At 56.5% G+C, this 14,365-nt stretch overlaps 1 protein-coding gene and 1 pseudogene across 1 annotated transcript; one reads left to right on the forward strand and one right to left on the reverse strand.

Annotated features, from left to right (window-relative positions):
* The first annotated feature begins 747 nt into the window (after positions 1 to 747).
* On the forward strand, positions 748 to 8,741 carry LOC137847097 (scavenger receptor cysteine-rich type 1 protein M130-like). Its single transcript, XM_068665372.1, has 9 exons — positions 748 to 1,538; positions 2,538 to 2,852; positions 4,099 to 4,407; positions 4,614 to 4,919; positions 5,028 to 5,354; positions 5,435 to 5,749; positions 6,076 to 6,390; positions 7,963 to 8,115; positions 8,344 to 8,741. Exons 1-9 carry the CDS (start codon positions 1,472 to 1,474, stop codon positions 8,598 to 8,600), a joined length of 2,364 nt encoding a protein of 787 aa, XP_068521473.1. The 5' UTR covers positions 748 to 1,471; the 3' UTR covers positions 8,601 to 8,741.
* A 3,348-nt stretch (positions 8,742 to 12,089) lies between these two features.
* On the reverse strand, positions 12,090 to 13,042 carry LOC137847483 (olfactory receptor 14A16-like; annotated as a pseudogene).
* Between the last annotated feature and the right edge of the window lie 1,323 nt (positions 13,043 to 14,365).

Raw genomic sequence — 14,365 nt, forward strand, 5'->3', positions numbered from 1 at the left:
ATTAAAACATCGGGGTGTTATCAGCACTCTTCTCATCCTAAGCCAAAACATAACATTCTACCAGCTACTAGGAAAAAAATTAACTCTGTTCAAACTGAAACCAGGACATCTATAACATAATGTAATGTAATGTAATGTAATATAATATTATATTATATAATATAATATATTGTAATGTAATATAATATGATGTATGTAAATATAAGTAAAATGTGTGTAAATATATGCTAATTAATATAATGTGTATATGTTGCGCCAGGGGAGTTTTAGGTTGGATGTTAGGAAGAACTTCATTACTGAAAGGGCTGTTAGACACTGGAATGGGCTGCCCAGGGAAGTGGTGAAGTCACCATCCCTGGAGGTCTTTAAAAAACATTTAGATGCAGAACTTAGTGATATGGTTTAGTGGAGGACTTGTTACTGTTAGGTCAGAGGTTGTACTCGATGATCTTGAGGTCTCTTCCAACCTAGAAATTCTGTGATTCTGTGATTCTCTGTAAAATATATAATTTGTATACATTTATAAAAATCTATATTTTAATAAAAATATTATATATATATATCAAACTATATGTCTGAGAGCATTATCCAAACACTTCTTGAACCCTGCCAGGCTTGGAGCTGTGAGGAGGCTGGGAGGCACCGCAGGGCCATGCCTGGGCACGGGGCCAGGAGGAAACCACCGTCTTCCTGCCCGGGCGCCATGTCACGTGGGCTGCGGTTGGTGCATCTGCAGTGGCAGGCAGGCTCCAGCTCCCGACCCGCCGCGGGGAATAACGGCCCCTGGGTGACACGCTGAGAGCCAGGGAGACGCCTGAGGCTCTGGGCTGCAGCTCTGCTGCCAGGGCAGGCCCTGGACCAGCTCTGGCTGCTGCCGGGACCCCACAGGAGGCTCCCTGGGGAGGGACGGGACAACCAGCACCCCCATCATGGGGCTCTGGCCCTGCCCAAGGGCCTTTCCCAGCTGCTGCTGCCGGCACAGCAGGGGCTGTAGCAGGGGCAGGGGCTGGTCCCTTCCCAGCCTGACACAGCCCTGCTGCAGGACCAGTCCCCTGGATCCCATGGTGCAGGGACAGCTGGACAATCGCACCTTGGGCTCTTGGATGCTACAGTTTAGGAGATGCTCCGTGCTCCCACAGCAGGCTGCAAGGGGTGTCAGAGCCATCTGCCCCCACACCCAGCCCTACCCCACGATGATCTCCCACCGCAGTGACGTGAGAGCCACAGCAGCGGAGCCGTCCCTCATATATGGTCATGAAGAGCGCTGGAGAAGTTCATTGGAGAGCTGGGCTGCGTCGGAGGGGAGATAAGTGCCGATAATGTCTAAAAAGGTGCCTGCTGCTTCGATTGGCTCCTCCTGCAGCTGGGACAGCATCTGCACAGATATATTGCCCTCGCATCATTGCCATTTCACTGTGGGTCCCCAGGAGCTCCAGCAGCAGGGCTGTGCTGTCAGGGCAGGAGCCTCAGGATGGGGGCAGAGGGACTCCTGTCCCCTTGGGTGCTGTGGCTGTTCCTCTGGGTGCAGCCTTGCAGAGGTAAGTGCCAGCTTCTCTGTTCCACAGCCTGGGGCCAGTGGGCAGCAGTGGGGTCATTGGGATCTCTCTGGGAGTGGGGTGGTTTTCAGGCACCACTGATATGAGAGGCAGAAGGTTCTCATTCCCTCATCCCTGTGTTTTAATCTGTGCTTGTCATGGATGGGAGGGGGTAATCCATTTCCACAGCTCCCATGATTATGGCAGCCCATGCCTTGCATCATTTCTAGACTCCTTGTCCTTGGGGACCCTTTTGTGAGCCCTTCTTCCCCAGCACTGTGCCTCTGGATCTGGAGGAGTACCAGACAGTGAGAGTGACCCTCAGTGATCTCCAGGGCACAGCCCCTGTCCGGGGTGTCCCAGGGGGGTTGTGTGCTGTTCCCTGCCCCTGGGATCTGGGGAAACACTGACTCCAGGAGGGCAGGTTGTGTCCCATTAACAGAACGGGACTGGGGTGTCTGCATCCAGAAGTGGTAGAGAGGTGTCCTTCCTGGGGCTCTGTCCAAGCACAGGGACTGATCTGACAGCAGGGATGAGGAAAGTTTTTTTGGGATCCTTGTGATCAATTCAGTTCCCTGTGGGCACCCTAGAGTTCCTGGGTAGCACAGTTGTTTTAGGAGGTGCCTGTGGCAGGCAATGGGCAATGGAAGCTGCTCAGGGGCATGGGGCTGTTTGGGGGACAGTGGGCTGGGGAGGAGTGGGAGCCCTGTGCAGGGCTGGGGGTTGTGTGGGGGTGGGCATCTGTGAGGGCAGGGGTTCACTGGGGTGGGAGGAGGTCCTGAGAGCTGTGGGGCAGCGAATGGCCCAGGAGGGCTAGAGCTGGGTACCCCCAGCCCAGTGTAGCCCATGGGGAGAGGAGGAACCCCCCGCTGCCCCTGAGACAGCCTATGGGGACAGGGATCCCACCCTGGGAACTGGGAGTCTGCCTGGGGAGGGGGTCCTCACGGACCCACAATTTGGGGCTTAAAACTCTCCTGACCCTTCCTGTGTTGATGTTTGAAGGGGCTGTGGAGGTGAGGCTGGTGGATGGCGGCAGTCGCTGTGCTGGGAGAGTGGAGGTGAAACACCAGGACCGGTGGGGGACCGTGTGTGATGACGACTGGGACAAGTCCGATGCTGCAGTGGTTTGTAGGCAGCTGGGCTGTGGGGTTGCTCTCGAAGCTCATTGGAATGCACACTTTGGACCAGGATCTGGGCCCACTTGGATGGATGATGTTCACTGTAATGGCAAGGAGTCTTCCCTGTCTGACTGCATGCACGCAGGGTGGGGCCAAACAGACTGCGATCACAGGGAGGATGCTGGAGTGACATGCTCAGGTAAGGACTGAACTTGTTCCCTACTTCTGGGACGAGGACACTTCTAAAGGACCTGGCTGTGAGCTCAGGAAGCAACAAGTGCACACCAGAACATGGCTCTGTGTGTCAAGTTGCACTCTGAGCTGGGTCTGTCACTGCTGGTGTCCCTTGTCCCTGGGGAAAGCCCAGTGGGAGCACACTGAGTCTGGCCCTGAAGCTGGAGCAGCCAACCTTGGGGAGGTGCCTGGGGCTGGGAGAGGAAAACCCCCACCCTTCCCCACTGTGCTGGCTGGTTCCCATCTTTCTCCTCCATTCACCCAGGCCCTGTCTGGCAGGCTGGTCCCTATGCCAGAGGAATCTAGAGCAGCTCCCCCAGCCACCAGCAGCCTCAGGGAAGGGTGTGCAATGGCCCAGGGTTTTTGGTTGTACCCCCAGCAGCCAAGAGAACCTCAGCCAAAGCAGAGGGGCTACTCAGAGGGCAGGAGCACTGGGCTTGAGCAGAGAAACATGGTGGAAAGTGGCACCTTGTTCCTGTCCTGTGGTCACCCCATGAGAGCCAGGCCCTGGAGACATGGCCCCTCCAGGCCTTGCTGACCCACTGCCCAGCCTCTCCTGCCTAACCCATGCCCCAGGGGCTGTGCCAGCACCTCCTGGCTCTCCTTGGTGCCTCCCCTCACACTGGGAGCTCATGTCAGCCCAGGGCTGCTCTCTGCCTGCTTTCCTGACGCATGCATAGTAGGTGGCTGGGGACGTGCATGCCCAGCACCACACTGTACCTACCAGAGGACCCCCTTTGCAGCGGATTCCCCGAAGTGCCCCATCTAACAGCAGCTCCCCAAGAGCCCCAGCATTCCCTGGGAACAGGGGGGCTTTTTGGCAGATCCAAGGATTTCTTCTAACTAGCCTGAGCCTTGTGGGGCAGAGCAGGCTGAAGTAAGCCCTGAGTTCCTGGGCCTGTTTCCCCGGGCCCACGTGCTGCGTGTGCTGCAGTGCTGGGTCTGGGGCCGGGCAGCCCAGGGACTCCGGGCAGCAGCAGTTTGTCTGAGCGGTGCCTGCTGCTGGGGGCTTGCAAAAGAGGACATGGGTGTTGGGCTGGTTTCTGAGGAGCAGCAGGGGGGCCCTGACCTCTTTGTGCCATCAGCACCCACTGAGAGCTGCTGGGCTGACCATAGGGCTCTGCATGTGGTCACCTCAGGGATGAGGTGGGAGGTGGGCATGGAAGTGCCAGAGGGCTCTGGGAACTCACAGGTCTCCTTGGTTGCTCCAGGATTTGTCCGGCTGGTCGGCGGGGACAGCCCCTGCTCTGGAAGTGTGGAGGTCTACGACAGGGACCAGTGGAAAGCTGTCTGTCACTCCCACTTTGGTGCCAAAGCTGCCGAGGTGCTGTGCAGGGAGCTACAGTGTGGCACAGCCCTGTCTGCTCATGGGGCAGCTCAGCTGGGAGAAGGGGTCGGTCCTGTCTGGGACAGAGAGCTGCAGTGTGTGGGGAATGAATCCATCCTCTCCTTCTGCCCCACGGGGACCCCCAAGGACAAGGCCTGCACCCACAGCAATGGCACTCATGTCACCTGTACACGTAAGGACTTGGGGTGGTATGGTGCCCAGAGGGGCTGTGGTTGGAGCGGGAGAGCAGTGTGGGCATTGGGCTGTGCTGGATGGAGAGGAGAAACTGCTGGTGGGGAGGAGGAAAGAACGCTGTCCCTTTGGCCTCTCCTCCAGATCCTGTGGGAGCAAGAGCACAAATGTGGCCTCTCTCACCCTCCTTTGTCCTTGAGTACACAGGGTTCAGGCTGGTGAACGGCAGCACAGCGTGTGAGGGCAGGGTGGAGGTCAACATGCTGGGGACATGGGGGACCCTCTGTGCCTCCCGCTGGGACCTCTCGGACGCCCACGTTCTGTGTCGGCACCTCGGCTGTGGCTTTGCTGAGTCCATTCCTGGAGGAGGGCTTTTTGGGAGAGGAACCGGCCCCATCTGGAGAGACTCGTTCCACTGTGACGGGACTGAAGCCCACCTGGGGCAGTGTCCGGTGACTGCCCTGGGGGCCTCGCCGTGCTCCCAGGAGAACGCTGCTGCTGTCATTTGCTCAGGTGAGTGCTGGGCAGTGCTGCAAAGTCCATTTGCCCCTGGTGTGTGACACGGCCACACAAATTTGGGGAGCTCATGGCAGAGCCTGGCTGAATGTCTGCTCTCACCAGGTCTAACTCACCCCATGCCTGTACGGTTGGTGGGCGGAGGGAGCCGGTGCGACGGGAGCGTGGAGGTCTTCCAGCACGGGACGTGGGGCAGAGTCCTGGATGAGCAGTGGGACATGCAGGAGGCCAGCGTGGTGTGCCGGCAGCTGCAGTGCGGAGAGGCAGAGGCAGCCTACACCCCCGTGAGGGCCGAGCGAGGACCAGGACCTGTGGGGCTGCGCGGGGTGCGGTGTGCAGGGCACGAGGCTGACCTGAGCCTCTGCAACACCTCCCTGCCTCAGAGCATGCCAACAGAAGGGATCATGGAGGACGTGGGGGTCGTGTGCCAGGGTGAGTGGTGCTGCACGTCCCCCAGGTGCTGGTCCGGGAGGGCAGCCAGCCCCTGACGGCCGGGGTTCTCCCCACTGCAGGGAGCCGGTGGGTCCGGCTGGTGGATGGGGCCGGGCGCTGTGCCGGGAGAGTGGAGATCTACTACCAGGGGCGCTGGGGCACCGTCTGCGACGACGCCTGGGACCTGGCTGACGCCGCTGTCGTTTGCCGCCAACTGGGCTGCGGAGGGGCCCTGGAGGCAGCCAGCTCTGCTTGGTTTGGGGAGGGCTCTGGGCAGATCTGGCTGGATGGCGTCAACTGCTCCGGGACCGAAGCTGCTCTCTGGGACTGCCCTGCCGAGGCCTGGGGGCAGCACGACTGTGGGCACAAGGAGGACGCGGGAGTCGTCTGCTCAGGTCTGTGCTGGGCGTGGGGCTGGGAGCTGGGGCCTCAGAGACTAGGGTAAGTGCAGAGATGGGCAAGGCCAGTGCCATCCCTGGCTGCCTTGGGTCCCCTGCCCAAGCCCATCCTGGGGAAACCTTCACACAGACCCTTGGGAGCCCATCCACCCTGACAGTGAGTGGGGAGGGCAAAGGAGTATGTCAGAGACCTCTCTGCCCCCAGATGCAAAAGGGATTTGCTGGCTGTGCCTCCGAATTCCTGAGCACCTGGGGTGCAGAGGAGCCTGTGTTCCACCAGCCCCAGACCAGCCTGTTCTTTCTGGGGCCTTTCCTCCTTCCAGAGTTCACGGCCCTGAGGCTGGAGAACAGCGACGGCTGCTCCGGGCGCCTGCAGGTTTTCTACAACGGGACGTGGGGTAGTGTTTGCTCCAACTCCATGACCACCGAGACGGTGTCACTGGTGTGCAAGGAGCTGGGCTGTGGGAATGAAGGGGAACTGAAAACAGATTTTAACTATGCTAAGCTGTCTGGTACTGCATGGCTGGATCACGTGGAGTGTGGGAAGAGCAACAGCTCCTTCTGGCAGTGTCCCTCTGCTCCCTGGCATCCGCAGTCGTGTGATGACAGCCGAGAAGAGACCCACATCACCTGCAATGGTAAATCTGAGCCATCCAGGCACCAGGTCCTGTTCCCCACTGGGTATGGTGAAATGCAGAGAAGGAACCCAGAGAAGCTTTGACTTTCTGCATTAGACCTAGTAGCTGCTGGAGGAACAAAGGTGACTTCAGCTTTCAAAACTACCCATGCCCACCAGCAGTACCTGGTCAGGCTGCCAGCAGCCCCTGAGGGATGCAGAGGCATCTCCAGGCGGGGTCTCAGAGAAGACCAGTCAGGAGGAGGGGGCTACATGCTGGGCTGTGAGACTCCCAGGAATATGTGGGAGCTGGTGGAAGTCTGTGATGTACCCATCAGGGTCGAATCTGCCCCATCACCCAGCCTTGTCATCCCCAGCCTCCGCTGCCTTGTGTGGTCAGGAGTGGCATGTCCTGCCCCCGACCTCTGTCTGATGCTGCCCCTGCCATTTTCCTGCCCATGCAGATCCCCCATGGGGCAGTCCAACGACCAGCAGCGAGAGACTCTTGGTGCTTGTCATCCTCTGCATAATCCTGGGGGTCCTCCTCTGCCTGCTCCTGGCCCTCCTGGCTGGGCAGGTGCGAAGCACCAGGGCTCAGCGCAGAGGTGCCTCCTTCCCCAGTGGTCCTGGGGGGGAGATGCCTCCTGGCAGGGCTGGGGGTGCTGGGGGTGTTGGTGTCCTGGGGCACAGAAACAGAGCCATGTGCTGCCTCCTGCCCCATGTGCTGCCCCACTGACTGACAGACCATGGGGCACCAACATCAAGGGGTGGAGAGAGCCCAGACCCTGAGGCATCCGTTATGGGGTGAGAAGAGAAATGTGAGATCTGGGCTGGGTGAGAAGGGGAGGATGTACTGCTGGCAGTGCTCTTGGCAGTACTGGCAGGAGGAGCATGGGGCAGCGGAGTCCATCACCGTTGTATCAGCCACCCCCCAGCAGGGCACGGGCTGTGCTATTGACGTGTGGGGCATAGATGGAGCAGCTCCATGGGGAGGGGAAATGTGGGAATTGGTGCAGGGTCTGCACTGGAACATGACCAAGGGACCAAAGGGGCATAAAGGCTGTCTCCAAAGGGATGGTGCGAGGCTGACTCTGCCCCAGACCATCTCCATGGGAATGCTGCCCTCCCTGGGGATGTGGCTGCAGTGCCAACACAACACAGAGGGGCTGTGCTGTGGGGACAGCCCTGTGCTGGCCCTGATAATGGGGCTGAGGGAGCCCAGTGGGGTCCTGTCCCTCTCTGTCCATTCCCAGACCAGCCCTGCCTCTGTCCCCAGGCTCCGGGAGAGCTGGGGAGCCCTTCCCTGAGACCCATTTGCAGCCCTACCCCAGGCACATGAGGAGGAGGATGATCTGGGGCCACACCCAGGGTTAAGAGGTGGGAGGGGGGGGGTGGAAGGGCTCCATTTCTCCTCCCTGCAGACAGACCAGACGGACAGCAGTGCCACCGAGTGTTATCATCAGAGCTGGAAGCATGAAGGCTCTGCTGTGACCCTGACACCAGCAGCATGTCAGCCCTGTGTCCCACACACCCTCCCATCCTCTGCTCTACAGAACATCTCTTCTCATTGCCACCACCTTCCCTCTCCTTTCAGATGTCCCTGTCCTGCCTGGAGGTTACCCAGCAGATGGCTATGATGATGCTGGGGAGGTTTCTGACCCTGGGGAGGATCCTGTCCCTGGGCAGGGGGACTGGGAAGTGCCCAGGACACCAGAGGAAGGAGATGGGCTGAGGCATGCAGCCACAGGTGAGAGGGCAATGCAGCACTGCTACTTCCTAGGTTCCAGCCCCGGGCCTAGGAGAATCCATGCCATATTGAAAGCCTGACCATCCATGGAGAACCTGTCCTGGGAGATTTTGTGGGGGCTGGGAGAATGGGCCGAGTGTCTCAGGCTGGTGAGGATGAGGAAGGTGATAAACAGCCCGAGGGGCACCCCACAGGCCCAACCACAGCAGCCTGCCTTGATGCTTACAGGGGGAAGCCTGCGCTCCCGGAGAAGTGCTGGGGTCCCTGGAGCTGAGGGAGACACCTCGTCACCTTTCCTGGGGACCATGGGCTATGACGATGTTGAAGAGGTGTCTCTGACATGTCCCCATGAGGACACCCAGGATGTGACACCAGAGCCCCGTGCACAAGAGTTCCAGAGCCCCAGGCCAGCAGAGCCCAGCCCTGCTGAGCAGCTGGGTGCAGCCGGGAGGGAGGAGAGCTCAGTGCCATTGGGAGAGCCGTGAGTGCCAGGAAATAGCCTCCCTTTTCCAGCAGTCAGCAGACACACTTGGGTATTTCCCCTCTTGGTATTCCCCTGTTTTTATGCTGTGTGTTGGTATTTCCTCATATTAAAACCCTCTGGGGGCTTTGCCCCAGATCCAGTCTTCCCTGACCATGTTTCTGGGCATCTCCCTGAGGCTGATGGAGGGGAGAAGAGCTCAAAGATCCAGCGGCTGGGAGGGGACACATCTTAGAGCCATCAGGATCGGGGTCTGGCTTTGGGGCTGACAGAGCCCCTGGTCCCTGGACACTATTCCTACTGACAGAGACATTTCCGTCCTGCCAGCCACAGGCAGTTTCCAGACAAAGTGGATCTCTGGGAAGCCCCAAGAGACACTCCCTTGCAGTGCCCACCTTCTGCTGCCTTGGGCCCCCATGGAGGCCAAGAAAGACTGCCCAGCACCCATGGGCAGGGATACCTCAGCTGCAAGATCTGAACAGGGAGATGTCTTGGACCCTTGGGCAGGACTTGGCACCAGCTCCTGCTGGTGTGTCCCCACAGCCTTCCAGGTCTTCCCCAGCAGGCTCCTCTGCTGCAGGCTGGGAGGTGCTTTTGGTAGTGGGAGGTGGGCTGGAACACCTATTGGAGCATCTATTTAATTCCGTTGGGTCAGCTGTCCTGGCTGTGTATAGTCTTCTTTGGGTGAAGAACTGACTGGAGGTCCATGCCCAGTGGGTTGTGGTTAATGGAGTTTAGTCCAGTTGGCGTCCCGTTACAAGTGGCTTCACCCAGCGGCTGGTACTGAGGCCTGTCTTGTTTAATATCTTTATTGATGACCTAGATGAGGGGTTGAATGTACCCTCAGTAAGTTTGCAGATGACACCAAGTTGGGAGGTAATGTTGATCTGCCTGAGGCTAAGGTGGTCCTTCAGAGGGTTTGGGGTAGGCTGGGCTGAGGCTAATGGGATGGGGTTTAACAAGGCTAAGCACCAGATCCTGCACTTTGGCCACAACAACCCCATACAATGCTATTGGCTTGGGACAGAGTGGCTAGAAGACTGTGAAGAGGAAAGGGACATGGGAGTAATGATCGATGTTTGGCTGAACATGAGCCGGCAGCGTGCCCAGGTGGAAAGAAGGCCAATGGTAGGCCTGTGTTAGAAATAGTGTAGCCAGCGGGAGCAGCAAGGTGATCATCCCCCTGTACTCAGCTCTGATGAAGCCACACCTGGAGTACTGTGTTCAGTTTTGGGCCCATCACTACGAGAAGGACACTGAGGCCCTGGAGCATGTCCAGATAAGGTCAACAAAATTGGTGAGGGGTCTGGAGCACAGGTCCTGTGAAGAGCGGCTGAGTGAGCTGGGATTGTTTAGTCTGCAGAAGAGGAGGCTCAGGGGAGACCTCATTGCAATCTACAACTTCCTGAAGGGAGGCTGTGATGAGGAGGGGGTCAGCCTCTTCTCTCTGATAACTAATGATAGCACTCGAGGAAATGGCCACAAGTTGCGCCTGGGGAGATTTGGTTTAGATATCAGGAAAAAACTTTTTCTCTCAAAGAGTGGTCAGGCACTGGAACGGCCTCCCCAGGGAGGTGGTGGAGTCACCATCCTTGGCAGTGTCCAAGAAGCACCTGTCTCAGGTGCTTTGAGATATGATTTAGTAGCTTACGGGTAGTATTGGTGATAGGAGGATGATTGGACTAGATGATCTTGTAGGTTCTTTCCAACCCTGTGTTTTTATGATTCTATGATTCTGTGACTAATGGTAACAAGTAATGTGCTTGGGGTCTGACTTTGAATTAGGAAATGAGGTTGGGGATTAGAGCAATGGATGCCTTAAAGGGAGAGAGAAAGCATTAAGGACAGCACTAGATTTTCGGGTTACTAGTTAGAAATATAACCAGGACACAACATGAAGATGTTCCCTGTGAGCGTTGCAGAAGCATCAGCCTTACCTGAACCCCTCTTAAATCTTTAAAATCTTTCCTTTCTGTTAGCGAAACCCCTCTTCTCTCTCCCAAATCCCCCACCGTTATTCTCCCAGCTTTCCCCTGGCCTCACCAAATGTGTCACCCTGTTGGGGACAGCTTTCTGAGGGCCTTTGTGACCTCAGAGGCTCTGCCTCCCTGCTGTTGTCCAGACAGATGATGTGACACAAGTGACCTCACAGCCAGTGTCCACAGGGCTACAAGGAGCTATTGTGCTCAGGAGGTCTCATCCCAGCCTACCCAGGAGCACTGGGTGCAGGGGGTGCCCTGCACAGTCCCTCAGGTACTCTGCCTGCCAACCAGTTCCTGCTTCAGAAGGCCTCCCACATATGCAAACTTACGTTTCCCCATGTAGCCTTCAGCAACTCCAGGGCATCCTGAAGGAAATGGCCACCTCTGTGTGGAAAACTGATTCAAGAACTGAATGCATATTTTAGAAAAATGTTGAGAACTCTTCAGAGAAGGAGTTGGTGTGAAAGTCATGATGACTAGCATTGGTCATATCCATATCTAGTGAACAAGGACTCAGCCCAGACTGCTCTGTGGTTCCCCCTTGTCGCTCCCAGGAGGCCAGCCCAGCCCACTCCCTCCCCAGCTCTCCACACCTGCCTCTCCTCTCCCCAACCCAGCCCAGCAGAGCAGCCCAGGCTGGGCTGGCCCCAAAGCTGCAAATGAAGCAGGGGAGGTCACCAGCAGTGTCTCTGCTGCTGCAATCTGCAGGAGATAAACCCTACCAATCCACCTTCCCAGACAGCCTGCAGCCCCCCCAGGCCAGTGCCACTTCCCAGCACATCACAGCACCACACTGCTGGCCCTGGGGCTCCTCAAGCAACACCACTGCACACACACTCAGTGCCCTGCTCTGCTCCCGGGACACACCATGTCCTGCACAGCCTTCCCCCGGCCCAGCACGTCCGGGCTGGTCTGAGCAGCCATTCCTGCAGCCCCTGCCCATGCTGCCCACAGCCCCCCAGCTGGCAGTGCTGTTCAGCAGAGTGAGGGGGATGTGGTGAGTTGGGCCGTTGGAGCACTCTGCAGGGCTGTGCTGATCAGGCTGTGAAGGCAGAGCCAGCTGGTGGGGAGCACTGCCACTGACTGCCTCCCACACAAGTGGTTCTTTGGCCATGGAGGGTGCACACAGATAGCCCTCCTTCTTCAGAGTCAGAGATTCATTGAATAGCCTGAGCTGGAAGGAACCCACAAGCATTATCAAGTCCAACTCATTTCCAATGTCAGGAGAAGTTTTGGGGTGATTCACTCTATCCAGACTATGAAATTTCACTGGTTGAATAATTAATAATTTTCCCAGCCCCTTTCCCATTGCCTCATGTTGCAGAGCTCTCCTTTGTCTGTGGAACACAAATAATGATCATATTTCTCTCTGGACATCTGTATCATTTTATCATCATTAGTAGACATCACCAGTAAAACAAAGTAAGAGTAAAAATAAAAGGAAAACAAAATGATAACTGTATCTCGGTCTGTAATGAGTCGCATTATCGGTGATATGCAGAGGACAGTAACTATATTGCTTCTGAAAAACACCCAGACATCACTTTCCACACAGCATCCTTCAGCATCTGATTCCTCATGCTGTAGATGAGGGGGTTCACTGCTGGAGTCAACACTGAGTACAGAACTGCCAGTAAAATATTCAGGGATGAGGAGGACATGGATGGGGGTCTCAAGTAGGCAAATGTGCCAGTGCTGATGTACAGGGAGACAGGGAGACTATGGCAAGGTGAGGAAGGCAAGTGGAAAAGGCTTTATGCCGTCCAGGCTCAGAGGATATCCTCAGCACAGCCCTGAAGACCTGCACATAGGAGTAAAGAATGAAAGGAAAACACACTAAAAGTGAACATGCAGTGAAAACAATAAGTCCAGCTTCTCTGAGGTACACATCTGAGCAGGAGAGCTTGAGGATCTGGGGAATTTCACAGAAGAACTGGTCCACAGCATTGCCTTGGCAGAATGGTAGTGAAAATGTATTGGCTGTGTGCAGCACAGCATAGAGAAAGCCACTGCCCCAGGCAGCTACTGCCATGTTGACACAAGTTTTGCCACTTATGATGGTCCTGCAGTGCAGGGGTTTGCAGATGGCAATGTAGCGGACATAGGCCATGATGGGGAGAAGATAAAACTCTGCTGGAGTAAAGACAGCAAACATAAAGACCTGTGCAGCACATCCCGGTAAGGAGATGGTCCTGGTGTCCCAGAGGGAGTTGGCCATGGCTTTGGGGGCAGTGATGGAGATGGATCCCATGTCAATGAGGGCGAGGTTGAGGAGGAAGAAGTGCATGGGGGTGTGGAGGTGGTGGTCACAGGCTACGGCTGTGAGGATGAGGCCGTTGCCCAGGAGGGCAGCCAGGTAGATGCCCAGGAAGAGCCTGAAGTGCAGGAGCTGCAGCTGGCGTGTGTCTGCAAATGGCAGGAGGAGGAACTCTGTGGGGAAGCTGCTGTTGGACATCTGTTGCATCTGGGCATGGTTGCCTGTCCATGGAGGAGTAGACAGTGACAAGTTAGAGAGAGTTTTCTGAGCAAAACCTAATCCATATTTCATAGAACCCTCCTCACCAAAACTGCATCCTCAACATATCTTCATCTGAAGAAGACTTGCTCCTGCCTTGAGCCCTAGGTTTCTCTGCCTAAGCGTGCCACAGAGACCATGCAGATCCTCTGTAGTCTCAGCAGGAGTCAGTAGTGCCATACAGTACATGGTAAAGAGTACCAGGGATGGATCTCAGGTGTCCACTACCCAGAGGCATCTCCCTATTTACAGGTGCTGAGAAGGACATCCAGCAATCCCACAAGATACAATGAAGGTTGTGTTGGTGCTGTCTGTAGGCTAAAGAGTGTGGAGTGAAATTGTGAGGTTCCTCAAAGACCTAGAGATTCCTTTCATTGCAATGCTCTATGAGTTTCAGTCCTTTCTACAAACCTGACAACAGCATTATCATCCCGACTTCCCTCCAAATGCAGGAAGAGTAAAACAGAGACGGCAGATAGTGCCTTTCCTTCAGGTACAGGAGGTGTTGTTCTTCCCTTTCAAGAATCTCCCCTGAAGATGTCCTGTGGGTGCTGTGGAGCTCTGAGCAGTCTGCTCCAGACAGCAGCCTCTGGGCACCAGCAGGACCCTGACCTGTTCTGCCCTGCCTTGGGGGTTCCTTCCACCCACAGCTTCTCCCCGCAGCACCCTGGGCAGTTCCCCGGGCAGGCTGAGTACTGAGCCTGGCAGGTGGCAGAGACCCTGCCCCAGCACACAGCCCCTGGGGCACAGCAGGGACCCTGCTCTGCTCCACAGCCATGGCCACCCCTGCCTGCACCCTGGCTGCACAGCCTGCAGCCAACCCTGAGAAAAGGAACCCTCATGCCCTGTCCCTCTGACAGTTTAGGGAGGTAATCCCTGCTCTGAAAGTTTTCATTCCCCTCTTACACAAATAAACTATGAGAGTCCTTCTTAATGCTCCCATAGGCTGTGGGATTTGACAGCAAATCTGGAGATGGCACCAGGAACAACAACTGTGCTGCCTTGCAGCCAGAGACTTACCCTGTTCAGGGCTGTGAAGATTTCTCTCACAGTGAGCTCTCAGCATAGCCCCTTCACACTGCCTTTAACATCTCCCTCCCTTCTCTCAGCCTCCCTTGTCTCCTGGAGACAGTGTCCCCAGCCTTGCTGCACTGTGCAGAGGAGCTGCTCCTGGGCAGAGCTGTCTCTCTGCAGCACAGGGAGCTCTTGACAAGTCCCTGGGCCTCCGGGGGAATCAACTTCGAAACACACTGAAGTAAACATTTATGTTGC

Source organism: Anas acuta, chromosome W (assembly GCF_963932015.1).
Source record: "Anas acuta chromosome W, bAnaAcu1.1, whole genome shotgun sequence".
Classification (NCBI taxonomy): Eukaryota; Metazoa; Chordata; class Aves; order Anseriformes; family Anatidae; genus Anas; species Anas acuta.

What these genes read in the sequence shown, in the direction of transcription:
- LOC137847097 (XM_068665372.1), top strand. Translation starts at nt 1,472, where the DNA reads ATGGGGGCAGAGGGACTCCTGTCCCCTTGGGTGCTGTGGCTGTTCCTC. An exon ending in CTGGGTGCAGCCTTGCAGAG is followed by an intron (nt 1,539 to 2,537) that starts GTAAGTGCCAGC and finishes TGATGTTTGAAG; the next exon opens with GGGCTGTGGAGGTGAGGCTG. An exon ending in GACCCACATCACCTGCAATG is followed by an intron (nt 6,391 to 7,962) that starts GTAAATCTGAGC and finishes CTCTCCTTTCAG; the next exon opens with ATGTCCCTGTCCTGCCTGGA.